This window comes from Actinia tenebrosa, unplaced genomic scaffold (genome assembly GCF_029948245.1).
Source record: "Actinia tenebrosa isolate PJP-AT-01 unplaced genomic scaffold, QUT_ActTen_1.0 PGA_scaffold8__29_contigs__length_14323225, whole genome shotgun sequence".
In the NCBI taxonomy this organism is placed as follows: Eukaryota; Metazoa; Cnidaria; class Anthozoa; order Actiniaria; family Actiniidae; genus Actinia; species Actinia tenebrosa.
Window position 1 is genome coordinate 723014 of NW_028292585.1, and position 23247 is coordinate 746260.

The window sequence follows — 23247 nt, forward strand, 5'->3', positions numbered from 1 at the left end:
GAATTCAACTTTGAAGCATAGGAAAAAAATGATTGTGCTAACTGTGCACATTTTAAAACCTCAACCCTGGCCTTTTAAACACGTTTTAAAGGAATGAACCTAGAGTCGTCAAAATTTAACACTAACAACAAAGGATCGCCTATTTTAATTTTATCGTTAATATATATTTAGCATTGGATGCAATTGAATCCAAGTAAAAATGGTTGGGGGTCAAATGATCGGTTAGTGCGTAGGTGCTGCCAGTCACACGACGGACAGGCAAAAACACATCTCTTAACTTTCCACATTTAACCAACAGCATAGGAAGACCCATCAGTCTTTAACAACAAACAAGACTTAAGTATCACCTTATTAGGGAAGATTGTTTTCTAATACACTTGAGAATCTAGGGAAATTAGAAAACAAGTTACGACAAATAACGACTTGGAGAACTGGATCGAGGAATAGACACGGATATTCCAGCCTATTTTTATGTATTTTAAGCTAAAAATTATTACGAAAATGATTTTAAATGCGATTTGCCAGAGAAAGGAATTCTAAAAATTTATTTGTGTAAATAAATGCAGACAACATGACATAGGGTTTATAATTTTCGAGGTTTTAAGAAGTCACTAACCTAGTCAGGAAATGTCGTCCTTTTGTACTCCTATTGAGTCTTTAGGAATCGTTGTCGGAATGTTTGTCTGGAAACGTCAGTCCATCCAGCTGATACTGAAATAGTGAAGTAGAAATGATGTCACTACGAAGCTGAGGTGTCATAAAGTCTGTGAAAATTGACCAGCGAAAATTAAAAACGTACCCGTTATTGGACTAAAAAAATCAAAATCATTAAATATTGTGTCATTGTTATCAAGCACTTCTTAACGTTTTTTTCTTCATTCGGTGGTCTGGAAATCAAAATTTCAAGAGAAAAGGTGCGACACTTTAGTTTTGCAAGGTTTCTCGATTGGATTGGCTAACAATTTCTCTCAGATCAGCTGGATAGTTAACCAGTGTAAAAGACGAGACAACGTCAAGCAAGATTATTGACCTTCATGTTGTGCAATGGTATCCAGGACCCACTGGTTCATTTCTTGCATGTCTGCATAAACACCATACTTGCGGGGTCGCCCACACTCATGTCCCCACGACACCACACCGGTAAGGTACCATCGCCCATCGTATTCACATGCCAACGGTCCACCGCTGTCGTACTGACATGCGTCTACTCCACCTTCCTCGAATCCAGCACACAAAGCCCTACTAGTGACTTGACCCTTGTACGATTTAGCAGCGTTACATTTATCCCCGTGAACTAAACGTACCTTGGCCTCTCTCAGCACGATTGCTTTGGGCCCTTGCCATTTAGTATGCCCCCATCCTGTCACGTAGCATTCCTTTCCTTCTTCAAATTTAGCTCCTTCAGGTAGAAGACATATTGGATATACAAACTCGTTGAGATTGGCTGGTTTGGAAAGACGTAACAAAGCTGGAAAAATAACACGATTTCAGACATGATTTCTCAGCAAATTAATACCCCTCACATACACGCACCAACCCATATCACAGGGAACCGGGCTATATTTTTTTTGCTTCTTTTAGAAAAGTAACTTTGTCCTTTGTGGGTTTTCTGTGTTGTGATCGGTTTCCTATTACATAAGCTGTAATCAGATCTGCGCTGCGATCAGATCGGCGCTGTAAACTGATAGCCGATTAAATTCAAATCAATAACAGTTGGTAACGCACTCTCTAGTAAACACTCAAAAGAAGGGAAGGGCTGCAACAAAGCAAGTTTATCGTATGATCATCACCTCCAGTTGCTCGGACCAGCTACTTTAGTACAACCAGCAGGAAGTCTTGATGATTTTCATTTTTCTATTGCGTCATGTTGTTCGAAAATGTTCAAGATGTAAAATCCTGTAAACAAGGGATTTCAAATCAGTCTTGTTTTGGTGAGCGGCTATTTCAAATTTAATCGTTTTTTAAACTAAAACAATTATATTTTATCAGTTCTAATAAGAAAATGTTTTTTATGATTTAAGGCTTTTGAAAAACTTTTCGGTGTGTAAAGAAGGAACAGTGCCAGTATCTCAAATCTTGAAGATGCACGAGTAGACTTCAGATAAAGAAAATGTTTTGCCTGAGAATGAATTCGGCAGGATAACTAAAGCAAGTTTTCCCTACGATTACTCTTCACAAAATATATGGAAATTTAGATTTCTCTGTCAACAAGCTGTCAAATTCTTTTGTTTCAAATTGGACGTACACCAGATACATCCTGTTTCATAAGCTAAGCGGTCCGAGCAACTGGAGGTGAACACATAACTAAAACTTAGCTTTTAACTATCACTTTCTAGGATCGTTACTTTTACGAGTTCAACAAAATAAAACATCCCGACCCAAAGTTTATTCATTGAGCAAACATTTCGTGGGTTTTTTATTAATAAATTACCTTCATGAATAATTTGAACAAAGGGTTTTAAAATCGGACACTTGCTTTGTTGCATCCCTTCTCCTCTTTTGACTGCTTACTACACAGGCAGCCCAAATAAGGTTCCTGTGTATGGTTTATAAGGGAATGTATGGGAGTTATGATAAAGTTACGAAAATAAAATGTTTCACTCAACGATTTGCCTCAAAACTTGCTGCAGTCGTTGCTTTTACTTTGTTCAGTCTTCTGGTGACGTTTCAGCGCGATTTGAAACCGTTTAGTGGGTTTTTTCAAAATCCCCTCTTCTCTACCTAAATAATGGGAAGGCTGGAGACTTAGCACCCGATATCGACTACATCACGCTAGAAAATCCAAAAAAAATCTCTCTCTCTTTCCTTGAACCGCAAAAAAAATGCAACATGTCAAAGGAACGATAATTTCGCTATCATAACATGTATTCTGAATGCCACCACGCCAAATATTTCCAGAAAAATCCTGGCTTAAAGTCGAATATTTGATTTCTTCTACAGCGTGTGATCGATGGTGTTCAAACGGCCGTTGTAAAGCGTGAGCGGGTCACGTTACATACTGCATTCTGATTGGCAACAAACCCAAGTCTGTCGGGGAAGGGGAATTTGTTTCGAGCTTGATATCACGTTCGACCAATCAGAATGCAGTATGTAACGTGACCCGCTCACGCTTTACAACGGCCGTTTGAACACCATTGATCACACGCTGTAGAAGAAATCAAATATTCGACTTTAAGCCAGGATTTTTCTGGAAATATTTGGCGTGGTGGCATTCAGAATACATGTTATGATAGCGAAATTATCGTTCCTTTGACATGTTGCATTTTTTTGCGGTTCAAGGAAAGAGAGAGAGATTTTTTTTGGATTTTCTAGCGTGATGTAGTCGATATCGGGTGCTAAGTCTCCAGCCTTCCCATTATTTAGGTAGAGAAGAGCTGATTTTGAAAAAACTCACTAAACGGCCTCAAATCGCGCTGAAACTTCGCCAGGAGGCTGAACAAAGTAAAAGCAACGACTGCAGCAAGTTTTGGGGCAAATTGTTGAGTGAAACATTTTATTTTCGTGACCTTAATCATAACTCCCATACATTCCCTTATAAACCATACACAGGAACCTTGTTTGGGCTGCCTGTGCTTACTAGAAAGTGCGTTACACACCACAGGCAACCCATAGTAAGAAACAAAACACCAACGGTGATCACAGCGCGCAGATCTGATTACAGCTTATGTAATAGGAAACCGATCCCAACACAGGAAACCCACAAAGAGCAAAGTTACTTTTCTAAAAGAAGCAAAAAAATATAGCCGGGTTCCCTGTGCCCACATGAGACGACTTAGGCCCTACAACCTCCCTGTCAAGTTAACAATAGACATCAGTTTTTTATGTGTCTGTCCTCTTATTGACGATAAATTGCGTCATCACATTGTCAAAGTAATGTGATGACAATGTGATGACGAAATTTATTTTCAATAAGAGGTCAGACACAAAAAACTGATGTCTATTTGTTTTTTACAATAACAAAAACGATAAAAACTTATCATTTTTAGTGATCAAAACAACCAACGGAGAGAGCGCGCGCTCGTTGACGTCAGCTTTATCTGTCTATCCTCTTATTGATGATAAAAAATAACCAATCAGCGTGCGAGAAATTTGAAAATTATTGTAAAACATTTCCTTGTCACGCTTTAACTTGCAGACACAGCAAATTCCATTAATACAGAATTTGATCCCTTGCCTTAATTCCTAATTAAGGGGTCGGAAAAAAAACATTTCCCTTCTCTTGAGGATTGAAATGATTTAAACCCCCAGGTAGGGATTTAAGGCGCTTCCCATTTAGTCGAACCGACCGGTACGAGCGGTCAGTTCTCAAATGGTTCGTGTCAGTTCTTAATAAATAAATAAATAAATAAATAAATATAATAAATGGGATTTAACAGTGGCATTTCTACAGAGTAGCTATCCATCCACTGTAATTCCAATTGGAATTTAGGAGTTGGTTTTTGCGGAGGGAGGAAAGCCGGAGAATCCCGGAACCCTCGAAGCACAGGAGAGAACCAGCAAACAACTCTACTCACATATGATACCGAGCTCAGCGGGACGCGAAACCGGGTCGCATTGGTGAGAGGCGAGTGCTCTCACCGCTACGCCACCCGTGCTTTTTGTATCTTAGAACTACTTTGGGCCGCGTTGGTTTAGTTCTAAGAACTGACGCGTACCATATAAGAACTGGCCGTTCGGACCGATCGGTTCGGCTTAATTCCAAGCGCTCTTAGTCAGTGCCCTTGCACAGTTTGTAAATACTAACCTAAGTCATAGTCGGGCGGTTCTGTTACCAGTGTATCTTGGTTCAGTGCCTTAACCTCAGCAGCATCATAGTTTGGGTGCGTATAGATGGCGCTCACTAATCTTGCCTGTTCAAACCAGTCAGTGTTCTTTAAGTGGTGCTCTCCAAGGGTTACGGACCAGTCTTTGGAGTTCTTGGTCAAATCATCCTCTAGATAAGAATATATTCGTCCATTATGACAAGGGAAGGATGAAGAGAGGGTATGTGATGGAATGGAATGGGATGGAATGGAATGGGGTGGGATGGATGTATGAATGGATGGATGGATGGATGGATGGATGGATGGATGGATGGATGGATGGATGGATGGATGGATGGATGGATGGATGGATGGATGGATGGATGGATGGATGGATGGATGGTTGAAAAGACAGATGAAGATAGGTGTGTAATATGGATGGACGGATCATGTGGTAGGATGCTGGATAGCTGGAACGATTCGTAAATGGATTGATGGTTGGGTGGATGAATAGCGATGGGTGGGTGGATGAAACGGACGGAATGAAATGGAATGAATGGGATGCGCAAATAAATGAATGGATGGACGGATGTCGCTGTACTGTACCTACCGAAAAAGCAATGAGCAGCGGACACAACCCAGTCACGTGATATCAGTGATCCCCCGCACATCTGTGTGTTGTTAAGAGGCTTGAACAGCAGTGCTGCTTGCCACGGCCATGCGCCTGGTGGACTCGTTACACCTCCAACGATTCGCTTCAGTGCTGGAGGAACATCGTCTATACGTTTTCTTGGTCCTCCTAAGAAACGCTTTCCACAATTTGGCTCCTGGTCTGATTAGAGGGAAGAAATCAAAAGTTGCACGAAGATCTATAAATTAGAAGGCCGTATAGCTAAGGGATTGTGTGTTTGAGAAGGTAGTGGTGGTGGAGGTAGCGGTGGTAGTGGTAGTGGTGGTGGTGGTGGTAGTGGTGGTGGTAGTGGTAGTGGTGGTGGTAGTGCTGGTGGAGGTAGTGCTGGTGGTGGTAGTACTGGTGGTGGAGGTAGTGGTGGTGAGGGGGTGCGAGGGCTGGATTGCAATTCCAGCGTTATACAGTCAATTCAAAAAACGTTGACGTCGAACGGCTCAAGCCTACGCGACTGGACCGAAAGGAATATGGGTAAAAATCACTGAAGCGGTTAAATATTCGTTCTGAATTAATTGTTCCCGCTAGTGAATAAGATAATAATGGCGAGAAACAATCCATCAAATGCATGTCTTTGGGTTTAGGGAAATAAAAACAAAGTAGTTATGATTCAGTTCACAATTTCGAATATATGAAGGCATTAAAAAAACGTCTCCTTCAACACTTCCCGCTCGCCTACGAAGGTTCGTGCTGTAAACCAGGCATAACTAGTCACATAAAATTATGGAGTCAACTCGGCTTCAATGATTACTACCCAGAGTTCCTTTCGGTCCAGTCGCGTAGGCTTGAGTTGGTCGACGACAACATTTTTTGAATTGACTGTATATCATGGGGCCATAGTTGGACAACCAAACATCAACTTTATATCGAGCCATGAAAATACTTCTCGGTTGACCAAAGTCATAGTACGGCTAACTGAAAGTATCGAATCGGAAATTAGCATGTTAGGTTTTGCGGATTGAGGGAGAGACCTAACAAACTCTAATCACATGTGATGCGAAGTCCAGGAATCGAACCAGAGACCCCAGAGATGAGAGGTGAGTGTACTACAGCTACGCCATTTTTGATTCCCGCGAGAACCTCGGACGATGCTCCGATCACGTTGGGCCGAACCACCAATGTTGTATGTACAGTAGCCAAAGTGATTAGCAATAATTTTTTCAAACAATTTTTTTTTCTTTACTCACCCAGGTCTCTCTTGTAGCTGTGTTGGTGACTGTTAACTGAATCCTCTTTGAGTATGGAATCACAGGTTATCGAGTAAACAAGCACTAGATTCACAATCGTCCATAGCCACATAACGAGCCTTTTTTAAGTAGATGACTATCTCCAGTTGATCCTTATTGTTTTGCCGGATCTGAAGAAGAAGACGGGCATTTGATGTTAATATATTCGTCTGAAGACCTCGCCACAAGAGCAGATGGCCCGTTAATTTCTTCAATATTTCCCCCAAAATGAATACCATATTTCGCAAGAGAAAATAAAGCTAAGAACAGTGATCATCGTGCCCATTAAAAACCGGGTTCTTAATAAATAAAGAAGCATAATTGATTCAGGAAATTCCAAGTATAAAAGGCATTGCAAGGAAGTTTTGACAGCGTTTCCACCAAGCGCGAAAATGTAAATAGATAAAGAAATGTCAAATTCTAAAAAGGCTTTTCAAAATCTAGGGTTTTCTGACTAGGGTTTTTTTCAGAAACTCGAGTAAAAAAGGAGAGAGATTTTCTACAACAGACTACAAGAAGGGGGAAAAAGTGGTAGCTTGGTTTGATAGCATTTAAACTGGAAGATAAGATAGAGAACATTATGAAGAACAAAAAAAAAAAAAAAAAAAAAGAACTCAGTTCTCTTTGTTTTGAGTTAATCGAAAACAGCTTTCACATGGAGAAGCGACTTATAAACGAGAAAAAAATCCTTATTTCACGGTCGTAGCCGAGTTGTATTTGAAATGAAGAGACGAGTACTGATCTGATCAACTGAGTCGAATTCAGATTCAATTTTTGAAGCAAGAAATGAAGAATTAGTAAGAAATCATGAATCATAGAATAAGAATCTCGAAATATTTTCATATTAATCAGCTTTAAAAATGAACTCAAACAAAAGAAAATGAAGCTTTTTTTCAGGTAATTGAGGATGTAGCAAAGCAAAGCGAAGTTTTTTTTTTACGAATCTGGTCCTCGAAGCAAGAGAACCAAACCTAAATATCAAATTCAAAACATGAACACTCGACAACAATTTTTGAAAATTAAAATTCTGCTAAACCAGCTTTCTTGTGCTCGTGTTTATTGCGACAGATATTCAACTATAAAGGAATATTATACTAAGGTATTTAGTCCATATTTTTTCTTACCTGGTCGATTATATGAACTGACTGGTACTTCCTTGTGTTTAACCCACACCAAGACCGAATAGATGTCGTGTTTGACACCCGACTTTTCGAGATATCAAACAAGCGTCTTCAAAGTGAAACACCTGGCCCTGTAACCTTTAATTTTAAATAGAAGTAAAACAATGAATGATTAAGCACAAATTTATCAAACATCAAGAAAAAGTACTCACCTCAATTTACCTGTTCAATAAATACGATCTCATTTTATCGATTTATGCATTAAATTATCGCTATTTGAGGCGTGGTGGCGGATCGGATTAGTTGAATTTTTAATCGTTTGCAACTCATTTCTACGAGACAGTTTGTTAGTTTTTGTAACTTTGCTATAATATATTTACTCTTCTCCCTTTACGTTAGTGGAATATTAGTGACAATGCCCCTTCACTCCTGATTTGCACCATCAATGTCTGTTCCAACCCCATCCCAGCCTTCAATCAATCACTGTGCCCTACCGAATAAACGGTTAAGGAACCGGTTTATTTTTTCTTTCTACTGCTCTTTGTAAAAGTGTTGAAAAGCAACCCCCTTGATGTAAAATTATTCCCCTTCACCTTTCTTTGTCCACCACATTTATGCCATCCCACACCTCTCCCTGAATTAATATTCCATGTATAGAACATTTTATGAAGAAAACACGGTTTATTTTGACTGCATTTTGAAAAAGAATGAAAAGTAAATAACCAAAAATATCACACATAAAATAACTGTAATTAATCGCGCATTCTGATTGGTTGGGAGCGAGTGCTTTATGAGAGCCCACACACAGCATGTGTGCACTTTCAGTTGCATCATTCCAATCCAAAATAATGGTCATTTTAATTCGTATTTTATAAACAATAAAAAAAACTTGCTTGCTGTGCTGTGTGGAGTAATAAAGCACTTGGGAATTGACTGAACACTAGAGAAGTGTGGAGAAGCGCTCTGCTATACGTCATGCTTCTCATAACACTTCTCTCTCTCCCTTATGCTTTGTAACTGCACCCAGCATGTGCACACATTTTCTATTTCATTTTGAAACAGTGTTATTCTGTAAAGGAAAATAAAAGGAACAAAAAATTAAAAGAAATAACAAAATTGAAATAAAAAAATTAAGCTAAAACTGAATCTACAGTATACTAGAAAAAAAGATGAAGTATAACAAAATGAAATAAAATAAAGTTAAATTAAATTAAATTTAAAAAATAAATAAAGAAATAAATAAATAAAATAAAATAAAATAAAATAGAATAAAATAAAATAGAATAGAATAGAATAGAATAAAAATAAAAATAAAAATAAAAAAAAATAAAATAAAATAAAATAAAATAGAATAAAATAGAATAGAATAGAATAGAATAAAAATAAAAATAATAAATAAATAAAATAAAATAGAATAGAATAGAATAGAATAGAATAGAATAGAATAGAATAGAATAGAATAGAATAGAATAGAATAGAATAGAATAGAATAGAATAAAATAAAATAAAAATTCACAGTTATTTGTCTGTTTGTCACTGTTCAGTAATCGACCTTTCCAAAATTCACTTGGATGATAAGGAAACAATGGTTTGAAGTAGAGAGTAGTAGTTCCTGAAGTTCAACCTTGACTTTAAATTATTGTTTCATGATCAGTCAAGCGAATTTGGGAAAGATCGAGTTTTGGGAGAAATGTTTTTATAACATTTGATTAAAAGAAAAAGTAATGTTTAGCCACTCTTACCTCAAGACTAGTCCTTAATAAACATAGCCTTCATTATGTCAAGGAACCTGGCTTTGCTGTACCTGAAAATGGCAAAACCACTGATTATCAGCCTTAGTTTTACATGTGTTGAAATCTAATGCAAATGAATTAAAACAATACAATTTGCTCACATGTGAAATTGATGTTTACAGTAAGGTGGCTGGACCCCCTCACGCTTGACCGCTACCTTCCACGTTTGGAACGCTGGTGCATAAACATGTTTAATCCAATTGCAAATCTTTTTTGCACATAAGTCACATAAAGATTGAATTAGTGTTTGATGCAGTTTTTAATGAGATCGGACGTCATAACATGTGATTATGATGAAATATTTGTTTTCGTTTAGAGAACAATTTTAGCCTTGCAGAGCATTCAACATTAAAATGCTTCGTACCACATAATTATATACTAGGTGCCTAAATTTGTGAGATTTTTGAAAAAAATCTATTTAGCTAATTATGAGATATTTGAGATTATTTAAATATAGTGCATATAGTGCATAATCTACTTCAAAACTAAACAATGGATTTGATACAGCCGAAATTAATATTTCAGAGCTATATGTATTCACAAAAGTCATTGCTCATTTAGTTATACTCTGTATTTAGTTTTAAAAGGAACCTTATGGGACTTAATATGAGATTTTGTGAAAACGTATAATGCATAAGACGGGGTAAACATTTGATGTGCACAAGTTCATCGCAGTTTTCTAGTCATTCTTACTAGATCTTCCATTATTCTAAAATTCACTGATAATTTCTCTCAAAACTATGTCAGGATACAAATTAGAACTTAAACTAATATTACACAAAATTGCAAGACTATTGAACTCATTTAAAGTGATCTAAAGCGAACAAGAAATGCAGAAAACATTGATTGTTTCCCAATGATTTGATGCTCTGGGAATTCCATTGTTTGCTATAATGATCATAACATCAAATTCTTTCGCACCATGCATGGTCTCATCTCGCTTGGCTGCTTTCTGACTTACTCCCGAAGTATGGTAATAAACCCCTGCCATAAAGAATGAATGATCCCACCTTAAATTAGATTGATTTTTAAATAGTTGGAGTTTGTACATACAGTATATCGTAAAAATATAAAAAAATCGAAACCTATGTATATGCAATGTAAATTTTCTGGAGCTACACAATTTCAGGTCTGAATATAGGATACAAGAACACAGCTAACACATATATATATACAGTACTGTATCAAAGTTCTTACCAGTCAAATACAGTTGGCATGTACTGAGACATGTATGTGAATGTCAAAGCTGGTTGAATGGAAATCCATATTTCACTCATGTTGTGAGCCATACCAACTACCATCAGTTTGGTGCAGCGTTCTGTTGGCATTCTCTTCCCTTGATCAGTGTAACCATCAGTATCTTTGAATGCCTGTCAAAAAGAATAATGAGAATTATTATATACATGTAGAATAATAATAGAGAGTATGCATGCACACTGTGATTGGTAAAGAACTGTGCTGAAGCCACAAATGTGCAGCCAATTTTTCATTTATTCATGCAGGATTCCTTTTTCTGGATATATAAACTTTAGCCTAAAATGTGTACGCATGTATTGGTGAGAAAATGGGACATTGTACTTTGTGGTCAAGACTTCAATACACACTGGAAGTATTGTACAAAGAGACCAGATTAACTAAACTTACTTTATCTTTTTCCTCAGTAATAGCATAAGCAGCTACATTAGACTTGACGGGCCCTGGGCAGACAACTTGCACATTGATATCCGTGTCTGCCAACTCCAAACGAAGACTGTTAAAGTAACCCTTTTCAGAGAAAAAAGAAGGGAAAAAAAATCAAGCACCAATATCATTACAGGCATCTAATAAAGAATAAAGAAAAAAGGACACCTCCTTATCAGTAAGGGACTGGTTGTAAAAGAACCAGTAATGATAAAAAAGTAAATTATACACCGTGAAAAGATGAAAAAACTTACTGACGTTTCAGACACTAGTCCTTCGTCGGAGTAAAAGAGAAAGAGGTGGTAGAAAGGAGTGTATATATGATAGAATAAGACAAAAGAAACCAATGAGAGCAAGGTAGGCAAGGAAACGAAAACAAACAATCAAAAGACAAAAGAATGGGTTAGTTGAAAGTAAAGCGTTCATTAATCGCCTTGGGACTAAGAGTGCCCAATAGGTGAATAAGCCGCATTTCTTTGGCCTTGCGACAATCATTGTTGCCGGTAATCAAAGAAAGACCAAAAACAATGAAGTCAGAAAGAGAATGATTAGCTAGAATGAAATGGCGAGAAACTGGTTTGGCAGGGTCGTTATTGCAAATGTCATACAGATGATTGGTCGTAAAAAAGGGGGTGGGGGTAAAAACAGCCCTGGGTGGATCACTAATTTTGAACTTCTAAAAGGGATGGGCTGTCTATAAAACTGTACATTAGGGGTGGGTCTTTTTTCATTTTCTGCATGGAAAATTAGTTTTATACTGGGCCAGCAAAAAAAAGAGCTCCTTCAAATCCAGTTTTACTTTGTCCACCCTTCTTTATTTTATGACCAGTAAGAGGTTTGGGGATTTTTTTTTGTGAAATAAGACGTGCTCACATATTTTTAAAATAGAATATTTGTAATCTAAAAAGAAAAAATGGCCCAAAACATTATATTTGTTCTGTGGTTCCTTAAAATAATATAGTTTCAATTATAACATAATATTCTTACATGAAGACCAAATTTACTTGCTGCATAGGTAGTCTCATAAGGGAATCCTTGATGAAAAAAGAAAGATTGTTATTAAATGTCAATAATTTCTGCTCTGTTCTGCCCTGCCCTGCCCTGCCCTCTTCAGCTCTGCACTTCTTTGCTCTGCTGCTGCTCTGCTCCTGCTAGATCTCCTCTACTCTACTCTGCCCCACTCAGTGTTCTATATATTTCATTGAACTTATGAACATACCAAACTTCCCCATGATACTACTGACAACAATAATCTGTCCTGCTCGTCTCTCCAGCATATGAGGAAGAACAGCTTTGGTCAGCGACATTGTTCCAACAAGATTAAGATCCAACAAGTCCTGCTCCACTTCTAATGGAGTGTTTTTCATCCAACCCCTTTGACTGCGCCCAGCATTATTCACGAGTACATCTATCTGTTTAAAATGACTTAAAACCTGCTGGCTAAGGTTCCTGTGGGATGAGAACTCCTTCAAATCCATTGGCAGAACTAGTATGTCTTTATTCTTGTCATACGATTTATGGTGCTGGATGGCAATTTCTAAATATCATAATGAAAGACAATGTAAGTTGTAAATCTGGGAATGTGGACCAGCCAAGGAGGGAACGCTGAAGTGCATCTGTCAGCTAATCTGCGGGAGGGGGAAGGGGTCAACACCCTCTGCACACCTTATTTACCCCCCTCCCCCCCACGATTTTATTTCTAAGGATTACCTTTCAATGGACTTCATGAATAAACTACAAGTCTAAGAAGACTATCTGTTTAGATAGAGAGAACACAGAGAGGACGCGCCTAGAACAGGTCTCTGATAAATTAAATATCCCCAAAAATGTGCTCCAAAACATAGTTAATATAATTTAACTGTGTTCAGAAACATGCATTTGAATGGGCGCCAATTATACCTGCACATTTATCCCTGACTCTCTCCAGCTCGTGCTTCCTTCGTGCAGAAAGAACCAGTTTACATCCACATTGGGCTAATTCATAAGCTAAGTATTCACCAATCCCACTAGAAGCTCCTGTAATCCACACTACTTTACCACCAAGAACAGAACATGGTTCACGACCGAACTTCTCGTAAAAGAGAAGAGTCAAATCTGCATCTTGATGATAGCAGAAGAAATAACCAAATACAGAGACAAACACCACTACCACGGCTACTAAATACTTCATTGTGTAATAACGAAGGATTGAATAAAAAATAAGAAAGAAAATCAAGAAATCAAGAACAAATAACGTTACAAGTGTTGCATGAGCCACCAAGCCTTGTAATACCACAGGAGGCCCAAAGATCAGGACCAATGATTATGACAACAAAATATTTCGAATGAGGTGAGGGTGCAACAGCAGCAACATTGACATCTACCTAGAACGTATTTGGAAATGAAACCTCTTGTAATAGCTTAAAATAGATTAAAAGTTTAAGAACTTGCAAAAAATTCTTATAGGACAGGATGAAGAGCCAAGATTTGCGCGCGCAAGTGGTGATCGTTCAATTTCCACCCTATTTCACTGGCAACAAATCATAAATATACTAGATAAAATGCAAGTTAATACGGTGACCCAAAGGCGACATGCAGCAAGTTAGATGAGTTTCTGCAAAAAAGTCAAATCGGGTTGCTGTACGTTGGACGAGTTGCTCCAAAAAAGAAACGTACATGTATTGCTGCATGTTAGACGGATTGCCGCAAATACTGAAACCATGGCAAGTGTTGTTGCATGTTTAACGTGGCCCTTAAGGGACGAGCTACAAATAAGAAAACAGTTGCTTCATTTTTGACGACTATTTCACATCCATTGTAAGAACCTTTTTCGTAATCCAAAAGGTCAGGTTTAAATGGATTTGACTTTTCAATAGACTTGTTTTTCACATCCACTGAAAGGACCTTTTTCAAAATCGAAAAGTTATAGGTTTTGGTCAGAAGAAAAAAAAAGTAATATTAACAAAGACAAAAAGAAACTCATTGGACAAATTAGATTTTGGAGTCGATAAACAGCTTTAAAATTACACCATGACTATTTCATATCCAGAGAAAGGACCTTTTTTGTAATCCAAAAGGTCCTTTCACTGGATGTGAACTCCATTAGACCATGACTATTTCACATCCCCTGAAAGGACCATTTTTGTAATCTAAAGGTCCTTTTACTGGATGTGAACTCCATTCGACCATGACTATTTCACATCCAGTGAAAGGACCTTTTTTGTAATCCAAAAGGTCCTTTCACTGGATGTGAACTCCATTACACCATGACTATTTCACATCCCCTGAAAGGACCATTTTTGTAATCCAAAGGTCCTTTCACTGGATGTGAACTCCATTACACCATGACTATTTCACATCCCCTGAAAGGACCATTTTTGTAATCCAAAGGTCCTTTCACTGGATGTGAACTCCATTAGACCATGACTATTTTACATCCAGTGAAAGGACCTAGTTTTTTGTAATCCAAAAGGTCCTTTAACCGGATGTGAACTTCATTTAATAGACCATGATTATTTCACATCCAGTGAAAAGACCTTCGTAATCGAAAAGTCATAGGTTGTGGTCAACCAAAACATATAACTTTTCCCGGCTTTAAGAAAAAAGGAAAGTTGGTATGATCTGGTTCGCATCCAGCTTTAAAAAAATTAAGACACGAAATTGGTCTAAGAGTTGATTAGGAGCAAAAATCGTTTCCCTGGCTGTAAACTCCGCAAGTGGTATTAATGTGCCTTTATTTGAAATAGTGTAAAGTACATAGGAAAGTCACCGAAAGTAGAAAAGAGTTTGGGCTCCCTGTGGTATCTGGACCATTGTCGCACCACAGGCAGTCCATACTTATATTGAATAGCCTATAATAAAACACATGGGCTTTAAAAGAAATAATAATCACTACTTACGCATTACGTTTTCACTTAAATAGCGTCATTGATGCTGCGTTACCGTACCCAGTATCCATAACCTTGGAATAAATATTTCTTTATGCCTTTGCAGTATCCGATGGTAACTGAATAACTGCTCTCTTTCTGTTTTAGCATGTGATCAGGCATCGCCTAAACTCAACAATTTAATTCGTGTACCCTTTTTTGAATTTTAGTTCGATAAAGATAAAAAGAAATGGCAGAAAAAGTGCAATAAATTCACTGATTGTAACTATTAATCTGTGACCATTTCCTTCTCATAAAAACAATATTTTTCATTAATTTCTAAAAATAACTGCGTCAAAGTAATTCCTAAGGTAATGCTAGACTTTTTACATTAATTTTAAGTTGAAAAACTAAAGGAATATTTTTTTCGATCCGACAGTCCACCTGAGAAAAGTCCAATCCAAGGAGTAAATCCAGTTCTAGATTTTCCACAATTTTGGATTTTAAGGCTTAAAATGTTAAATTCTAAAAGAGCAAGTGAAATAGGTATCAATGGTGTAAATTGTTTTGTTTTTGTCTTAAGAAGATATGGTTTTACGAGCATCAAAACTATCAAACCGCAAGCTACTTGTACTCCATAACTCACACCTTCTCCTCCGCTAAGGGATTGGGTACTACAATGGGACTTTTGGCAGCAAAACTAAACACCTGCGCTATAACTATGCAGATTGAACTATTGCAGTTCCGGTATACGTTCTGGATTTGAAGATGAACGTAGACTAGTACTCCTAGTTCAGGTATAGGGTATACTCTAGTTCAGGGTCAGGGATACTCCTAGTTCAGGTATAAGACATATTCCTAGTTTAGGTAAGGGATACTCCTAGCTCAGATATAGGGTATATTCCTTGTAGAGGTTTAAGGGATCGGCTCCTAGTTCGAGGTATAGAGGATACTCCTTGTTCAGGTTAAGGGATATTCCTAGTTCAGGTATAGGGTATACTCCTAGTTCAGGTATAAGGGATACTCCTAGTCCAGGTAAGGGATACTTCTAGTTCAGGTATAGGGTATACTCCTAGTTCAGGTAAGGGATACTCCTAGTTCAGGGTCAGGGATACTCTTAGTTCAGGTATAAGGGATACTCCTAGTTCAGGTTAAGGGATACTCCTAGTCCAAGTTAAGGGATACTCCTAGTTTAGGTAAGGGATACTCCTTCAGGTTAAGGGATACTCCTAGCTCAGATATAGGGTATACTCCTTGTAAAAGTTTAATGGATCGGCTCCTAGTTCGAGGTGTAGGGGATACTCCTTGTTCAGGTTAAGGGATTAAGGGATAGTCTTCAGATATGATTACATGAGTTCAGACTACCGATCACGAATTAAATGCCCGGCAGTTTTTAATTTTCGACGGTGTACTCAAAGTGAACTAAAAGTTACAGAGAAAGGACTTGCAAAATATTTTTAGTAAGCATAAGTTTCAGGTCACCCATCCAGGTACTAACTCCGCTCATCCGGACTTGACTCAGAGTCATGATATGGAAGCCCAGGTTTTTCCCACTGGACCACGGTTAAATATGAATCAGCATAACAACAGCCATGAAAATAATGCACCAGATAGACTAGACTTTTTGATATGTATTTTTCAACCGATTCCGTGCGTGGCAGAAATGCAAGGGATTAGCCGATATGGTCTGGGGGCCGGCTGGTCTCTCCCCTGATGCTTCGGCTAGAACAATTTCTTGCGTAATTCGTACACCCAAGGGCAGAAGGATTTAATTGCCGTCAGGTCCGAAGTCCATACGCCGCCTTAGCTCTGCGGATGTCTCGGGGGTATGGCACAGTGGGATCGATTTTTTTTTTTAAAATTTCCGTCGGTGATTTCGAATCCCATCGTATCAAGATACTTTTTTTTAATTTTCTTTTTAAAAATAAACACAAGTTTAATTATAAATTTGGCAATATCGTTTTAGAAAGAGTGCTCGTTTCAGGCTTAACCTAGCTTACTCGAACAAATAAATTGTCCTTCTAGATGGTATTAACCTATGTTATCCTGCCGGTTGAAAGGACAAAGCTTACTCTTACAAATGAATTGTCTATCTAGATGGTATTAACATGATCTCTAAGGAGGGTGAGGGGGTTCAAATCCCGAATCACGTGCTATTTTTGAATTACTCGATTCTCATTGGACAAGAGGAGTACAATAAAATCACAATTTGTACTCTGTAGAGTCCAAATTAAGGGACGAAAATCCCCCCCCCCCCCCCAAAAAAAATATCGAGCAAGCACTTAAACCTCAAAAAAAATTTCGTGCAACTTCTTCTGCTAGAAGAAAAATATCTAACTGTACGTAAAAAAAATGTGCAAGGGTTGAGCCAAAAAAATATCATGCTACCAAAATTCCTGCAACCCCCCATCAATTATCTAATGGTTTATCCCTAAGTTGCTCAGTTTTGTTGTTTGACGTTGTTGACTGACGGCCACCCTCTATTTCTGTTTTTAAAAGCATGTGTTCTTACATGGCCACGAGTGAGGGATTTTAGAAGATCTCTTTTGAATGCTTGTTTGATAAAGACGAAAAAAAGGCAAAATATATAAGGGAAACCGCAATCTCACAGAATCTCAATGTGTAGCATTAATCGTTTCCTTCCTATAAAAGCCAAGTCTTTCACTAACTTCTAAACTGATAACTGTGTCAAAGCAATTTATTCTTCAAGTAAATTTTAGACTATTATTATCGATCCAATGCTCCACCTAGGAAAGTCTGATTCAAGGAGTAAATCCAGGTTCGGAAGTTCCACAATTTTGGATTAGTGTCACTTGTTTAATTTTGTCGTAAAAAGTAATAGTTTTAGGAAGAGTCAAAACCAGGAACCTGTAAGGCACTCGTAAGACAATGCAACACCTTCTCCTCCCCTAAGGGATTGGATACTACAATTCTAGTTTCGGCAGCAAAACCCTGGCACTAACTATGTAGGTTGAACTATTTTAGTTTAGGTATGCCACATTCTGGATTGGACAAACGTAGGGGATACTCCTAGTTCAAGAATAAGCCAATACTTGTTCTTAGCTGTTCTTGGATGTTTTTGGAATACCTGTTGTAGAGAAATGGAAAAAAAAGTTTTTTTAAATAGTCTTTTTCTTTTGTAAGCCTGTTTTTAAATACACTCCAAAAACAAAAACAAATAAATAAATTATTGCCGTCTACATGGAGTGTGTCGTGGGTCTGATGGGTTTGAAGTCTTAATGTTAATGATACAAAGAACAAGTAAATGAAACTTTCCAGGCAGCAGCCACGTGTATCATATCTCTTACCTCAAGATTAGCCCTTAATAAACTTTGCCTTCATTATGTCAAGGAACCTGTCTTTGCTGTACCTGAAAATGGCAAAAGCACTGATTATCAGCCTCAGTTTAAAAGTTTAGCTTCATATGTGCTGTAATCTAAATGCAAATGACTTCAAGCACATGTGAAATTCCATGTTTACACTTAGCCTTATATCAATTAGTGTCAATTACAGAAAACAGCCATCCATAACATATTATATGCTGTATTAAGTTCTTACCAGTCAAATACAGTTGGCATGTACTGAGACATGTATATGAAAGTCAAAGCTGGTTGAATGGAAATCCATATTTCATTCATGTTGTGAGCCATACCAACTGCCATCAGTTTGGTGCAGCGTTCTGTTGGCATTCGCTCCCCTGGATCTGTGTAACCATCGGTATCTCCGAATGCCTGTCAAAAAGAATAATAAATTTTTTTATATACATGTAGAATACTAATAGAGTACCCATGCACACTCTGATTGGTCAAGAACTGTGCTGTATTAGTCAATGGAGCACGGTTGTTGAAACTGCACATGTGCAGCCTTTTTTCATGCTGGATTGCTGTGGATACGCATGTGGAAAACTTTAACATGAAATGTGTAGTACGCATGTATTAGCGTGAAAATGGGACATTGCCCCCCTGTAGTCAAGACCTCCATAAGCCACTGAAAGTACAAAGAGACCAGAATAACTAAACTTACTTTATCTTTTTCCTCAGTAATGGAATTAGCTGCTATATTAGACTTGACATGTCCTGGGCAGACAACTTGCACATTGATATCCGTGTCTGCCAACTCCAAACGAAGACTCTTAAAGTAACCCTTTTGAAAGGAAAAAAAAGAAAGGTAAAAAAAAAAAAACAAATCAAAAACAAACAAGGACCGATATCAGTACAAGCATCCAATAAAGAATTAAAGCTATAAATTTATCCCAGCAGAGTTCTGGAAATAGAAAGTATAGGCCCCTCTATCAGTAAGGATGCACAATTTAAGCTCATAATGCTGAAGACAATGTAGAAAAAATTGCATTACAGTGCTAATCGAAAAACCGTCAGCACCTAGAATGAATTCCAGGAATGTTCAATTGTTCTTTGGCCAATCACAATTGACTTTCTAACCACAAGATAATGAAAGATAACAAGAATGCTTCTGATTGGTTAAGAAACATATTCTTGGAATATTTCTACGATACAGTTGTCCACTGTTTTTCTATTAGCAATGTTAATATGCCAGATGAATATTTTGTTTTCAAAATCATTAAATTTATATTTAAGTAACTTTGTTAATATCCTAAAATCAAGGACCACAGACAAAGGAGAAGTTCAGGGACTTTCTTTAATGAAATAAGATGTGTTTGTATATTCTTAAAAATAATTATTAATCCTTAAAACAATATAATTTTAATCATAAGATAATATTCTTACTTGAAGACCAAATTTACTAGCTGCATAGGTAGTCAAATAAGGGAACCCTTAAAAAAAGAAAGATTGTTATTAAACAATATAAATGGATAAGTATTTACATTTCATAACTAATGCATTTTTCATCTTATCTTTGTTAAGTTTTTTTCTCTCTCATAGCTCTGGCTTAGGACCGTCATCATACTTTCAGTCTGTTTGTTATTCTCATTTATTACATTCTATTCTACATTCTTAAATAGTCCCCTTCACAGTTCCTGCGCCATCTTGAAAGGTAGCCATGCCTTTGCATCAAAAGGAGAATGGCGGTAACCTTGCAATGATAGAGGCATGTGAATAATTGTTCAGGGTGATAATAAAAGGTCTCTTTCATTGCCAGCTCACTGTTTGTCTCGCTTCAATGCAAAGGCATGGCTACCTTTCTAGAACAAGGAACTGTGAAAGGGATTTTTAATTCTACTCTACTCTATTCCATTTCATTCTATTCAACTCTATTATATTGTACACTGAAGAGATAACTAGCTAAAAACTAGCTGTCAGCTGCGTCGGTGTTTCTAATGGAACAGTAATGATAAAAAGGTAAATTATACACCGTGAAAAGATGAAAAAACTGACGCTTTGGACGCTGATTCTAGTCGATTCTATTCGATTCTATTCTAGTCAGCTGTATTACACCTTGCACTGCAAGGCACTTCTCTCCTCTCCTTTCTTATCCTCTAGATCTTTATTCAATTTTATTAAACAGTCATCAACATACCAAACTTCCCCATGATACTGTTGACAACAACAATCTGTCCTGCTTGTCTCTCCAGCATATGAGGAAGAACAGCTTTGGTCAGAGACATTGTTCCAACAAGATTAAGATCCAACAAGTCCTGCTCCACTTCTAATGGAGTGTTTTTCATCCAACCCCTTTGAGCGCATCCAGCATTATTCACGAGTACATCTATCTGTTTAAAATGACTTAAAACCTGCTGGCTAAGGTTCCTATGGGATGAGAACTCCTTCAAATCCATTGGCAGAACTAGTATGTCCTTATTCTTGTCATACGATTTATGGTGCTGGATGGCAATTTCTGAGTATCATAATGAAAGACAATGCAAGTTGTAAATCTGGGAATGTAGACCAGCCAAGGAGGGAACATTGAAGTGCACACTGAGTGGTCAATCTGTCAGCTCATTTGATGAATGAACTACAAATCTAAAAAGACTATATTTGTTTATATAGACAGAAAACAGAGAGGATGCACCTACCACCTTAAATTAAATATCCCAAAATGTGCTTCAGATACATGCCATTTGAATGGCCACGTCTTATACCTGCACATTTATCCCTGACTCTCTCCAGCTCGTGCTTTCTTCGTGCAGAAAGAACCAGTTTACATCCACATTGGGCTAATTCATAAGCTAAGTATTCACCAATCCCACTAGAAGCTCCTGTAATCCACACTACTTTACCACCAAGAACAGAACATGGTTCACGACCGAACTTCTCGTAAAAGAGAAGAGTCAAATCTGCATCTTGATGATAGCAGAAGAAATAACCAAATACAGAGACAAACACCACTAGGACAGCTACAGTATACTTCATGGCTAGTGAACTGGGTTATATTTGAGCTTGAAATATACGGTAGTTCTCTTCGGCAAAACAGCACTTTAGGGGGTGGCTGTTCGATAGACCGAAAAGAAGCGGGGGAGGGGTGGAGTTTGGGCTGGATAGTTGTGAGAATAAATTTCTGGAAGCCGTTATACTTATCATCTGGTAATTATCGCCAACATAATAGCTGCCATCTTGGTTGATTTAGGAAAGGGAAGCTAATGAGGAATGCTTTGTTGTGCATGATGTAACATACAGTTAATTCAAAAAACGTTGTCGTCGACCAACTCAAGTTTACGCGACTGGACCGAAAGGAACTCTGGGTAGCAATCATTGAAGCCGAGTTGACTCCATAATTTCATCTGACTAGTTATGCCTTGTTTACAGCACGAACCTTCGTAGGCGAGCGAGAAGTGTTGAAGGAGACGTTTTTTTAATGCCTTCATATTTTCGAAATTGTGAACTGAATCATAACTACTTTGTTTTTCTTTCCCTAAACCCAAAGACATGCATTTGATGGATTGTTTCTCGCCATTATTATCTTTATTACTAGCAGGAACAATTAATTCAGAACGAATATTTAACCGCTTCAGTGATTTTTACCCATATTCCTTTCGGTCAAGTCGCGTAGGCTTGAGCCGGTCGACGACAACGTTTTTTGAATTGACTGTACACCCCGAGAATACGTAAGATTAATGCTATGAGCCATTCCGAGGTCAAGGAAAAAACTGGGTCAAGTTGGCACTGCAGTGCATCGTGGGGCTGTTTTAGAAGACATCCAAGATGGTGTTTATTTCGTCCCCCAAAACATTCCCAAAATGCTCTGCAAAGGCTACTCGACCTAGTTTTTTCAACAACCTCGGAATGGATTATTGGGTGTAACGGCTTGGGGTCACCCTTGCTCTGAACTACGCTTACTTACTACGCTAATTGTAATTGACGAAGTGACGTAATTAAATAAACAGCAAATCATTTACATTGGATGAGTGGGATGGATTAAAATTTCTTTTTAAATTTGTCAAAAATTTATTGAATTTCTTGGTCTTCAAGATGAACTTTATTCATAAATCATGCCTAATCTTCATGCCTAAAGTTGTACGGCAATCGCGTCCAATCGTAAAAATTTCTATCGCGACAAAATAAGTTTTGTGGTGGACGTCAACCAAAGTGTTTCCATAACATTGCCGGAAAACACAAAGCTTTCGAGGGCACGTGCCTATGGAACGTCATGGAAATACCTTGATTGACGTCCACCAAAACCTACTTCTTCGCGACGACAAATTGTACGATTTCGTGCGCGTTATTGAGAAGTGCTGTAATCACCGGCCAAGTCATTTCCTTTTGGTTTTTTTTTTCAAGATGTGCTTCAGCATTTGCACGAGACTAGTATTCTTGCAACCTTAGGTGAGCTTGTCGAGGATCTTTTCAAAAACCCTGAAACAGTAAAGCCGGAGAGAGACCATAAGGAGCTTGGAAAAATAAGAATATTGGTCAGGTCTAGAAAGCTGAGAAAAACAAGAAGAGAGAAGAGAAGAAAGGAAAGGGAAAAGAAGACGAAACAACGAAGCAATACAAGACAACAGGGACGTAGCCAGGATTTACCAAGGGGGGGGGGGGGGGGGGGGGGATTGGGTAAACAACAGTCGCGACAGGGAAACCAGGCTTACTATCAATCACTTGACTTTTTTGGAGTTGACTCGGGGGCAAACAAGCGGTTGAATGAGGGGGCAACTAGCGGATGTTAAGTCAAAACCTGTCAAAATAAGTCCTCAAACTATTGTACTTGACTATTTCTACGACATGAAACAAGAAAACAAGAG

At 37.9% G+C, this 23247-nt stretch overlaps 3 protein-coding genes and 1 long non-coding RNA gene across 5 annotated transcripts; 1 reads left to right on the plus strand and 3 right to left on the minus strand.

The window, feature by feature from the left end:
• Positions 1-331: 331 nt before the first annotated feature.
• LOC116303580 (serine protease hepsin) lies at positions 332-6756 on the minus strand. Its single transcript, XM_089040684.1, has 4 exons — positions 6615-6756; positions 5353-5574; positions 4745-4933; positions 332-1468 (listed from the first exon to the last, which is right to left on the minus strand). The coding sequence occupies exons 1-4, from the start codon at positions 6724-6726 to the stop codon at positions 1023-1025; spliced, it is 969 nt and encodes a 322-aa protein (XP_088896810.1). The 5' UTR covers positions 6727-6756; the 3' UTR covers positions 332-1022.
• On the plus strand, positions 6047-7692 carry LOC148904915 (uncharacterized). The gene is made up of 2 exons (XR_016121804.1): positions 6047-6464; positions 6619-7692. It is a non-coding gene; the product is annotated as an uncharacterized LOC148904915 (long non-coding RNA).
• Positions 7693-7810: 118 nt separating this feature from the next.
• LOC116303579 (dehydrogenase/reductase SDR family member 7) lies at positions 7811-13491 on the minus strand. Of its 2 annotated transcripts, none has more exons than XM_089040683.1 (7): positions 13147-13491; positions 12467-12784; positions 12235-12281; positions 11212-11331; positions 10765-10937; positions 9517-9578; positions 7811-7912 (listed from the first exon to the last, which is right to left on the minus strand). In XM_089040683.1, the coding sequence occupies exons 1-6, from the start codon at positions 13415-13417 to the stop codon at positions 9524-9526; spliced, it is 984 nt and encodes a 327-aa protein (XP_088896809.1). In that variant the 5' UTR covers positions 13418-13491; the 3' UTR covers positions 7811-7912; positions 9517-9523. The 2 variants fall into 2 exon arrangements, with proteins under 2 accessions (XP_088896809.1, XP_088896808.1); XM_089040682.1 differs by lacking the exon at positions 7811-7912 and adding an exon at positions 8436-8843.
• Positions 13492-16983: 3492 nt separating this feature from the next.
• On the minus strand, positions 16984-22089 carry LOC116309043 (dehydrogenase/reductase SDR family member 7). Its single transcript, XM_031719574.2, has 7 exons — positions 21151-22089; positions 20589-20906; positions 19838-19884; positions 19116-19235; positions 18651-18823; positions 18401-18462; positions 16984-18180 (listed from the first exon to the last, which is right to left on the minus strand). The coding sequence occupies exons 1-6, from the start codon at positions 21419-21421 to the stop codon at positions 18408-18410; spliced, it is 984 nt and encodes a 327-aa protein (XP_031575434.2). The 5' UTR covers positions 21422-22089; the 3' UTR covers positions 16984-18180; positions 18401-18407.
• Positions 22090-23247: the final 1158 nt, after the last annotated feature.

Coding starts and splice junctions, on each gene's coding strand:
- LOC116303580 (XM_089040684.1), bottom strand. CDS start 6,726: ATGTGGCTATGGACGATTGTGAATCTAGTGCTTGTTTACTCGATAACC. Junction 5,575..6,614: donor CAGCTACAAGAGAGACCTGG/GTGAGTAAAGAA, acceptor CCCTCTAATCAG/ACCAGGAGCCAAATTGTGGA. Junction 4,934..5,352: donor CGCTGCTCATTGCTTTTTCG/GTAGGTACAGTA, acceptor ATTCTTATCTAG/AGGATGATTTGACCAAGAAC.
- LOC116303579 (XM_089040683.1), bottom strand. CDS start 13,417: ATGAAGTATTTAGTAGCCGTGGTAGTGGTGTTTGTCTCTGTATTTGGT. Junction 11,332..12,234: donor CAAGTAAATTTGGTCTTCAT/GTAAGAATATTA, acceptor TTCTCTGAAAAG/GGTTACTTTAACAGTCTTCG. Junction 9,579..10,764: donor ATGCCAACTGTATTTGACTG/GTAAGAACTTTG, acceptor TGCCATTTTCAG/GTACAGCAAAGCCAGGTTCC.
- LOC116309043 (XM_031719574.2), bottom strand. CDS start 21,421: ATGAAGTATACTGTAGCTGTCCTAGTGGTGTTTGTCTCTGTATTTGGT. Junction 20,907..21,150: donor AGTCAGGGATAAATGTGCAG/GTATAAGACGTG, acceptor TATGATACTCAG/AAATTGCCATCCAGCACCAT. Junction 18,463..18,650: donor ATGCCAACTGTATTTGACTG/GTAAGAACTTAA, acceptor TGCCATTTTCAG/GTACAGCAAAGACAGGTTCC.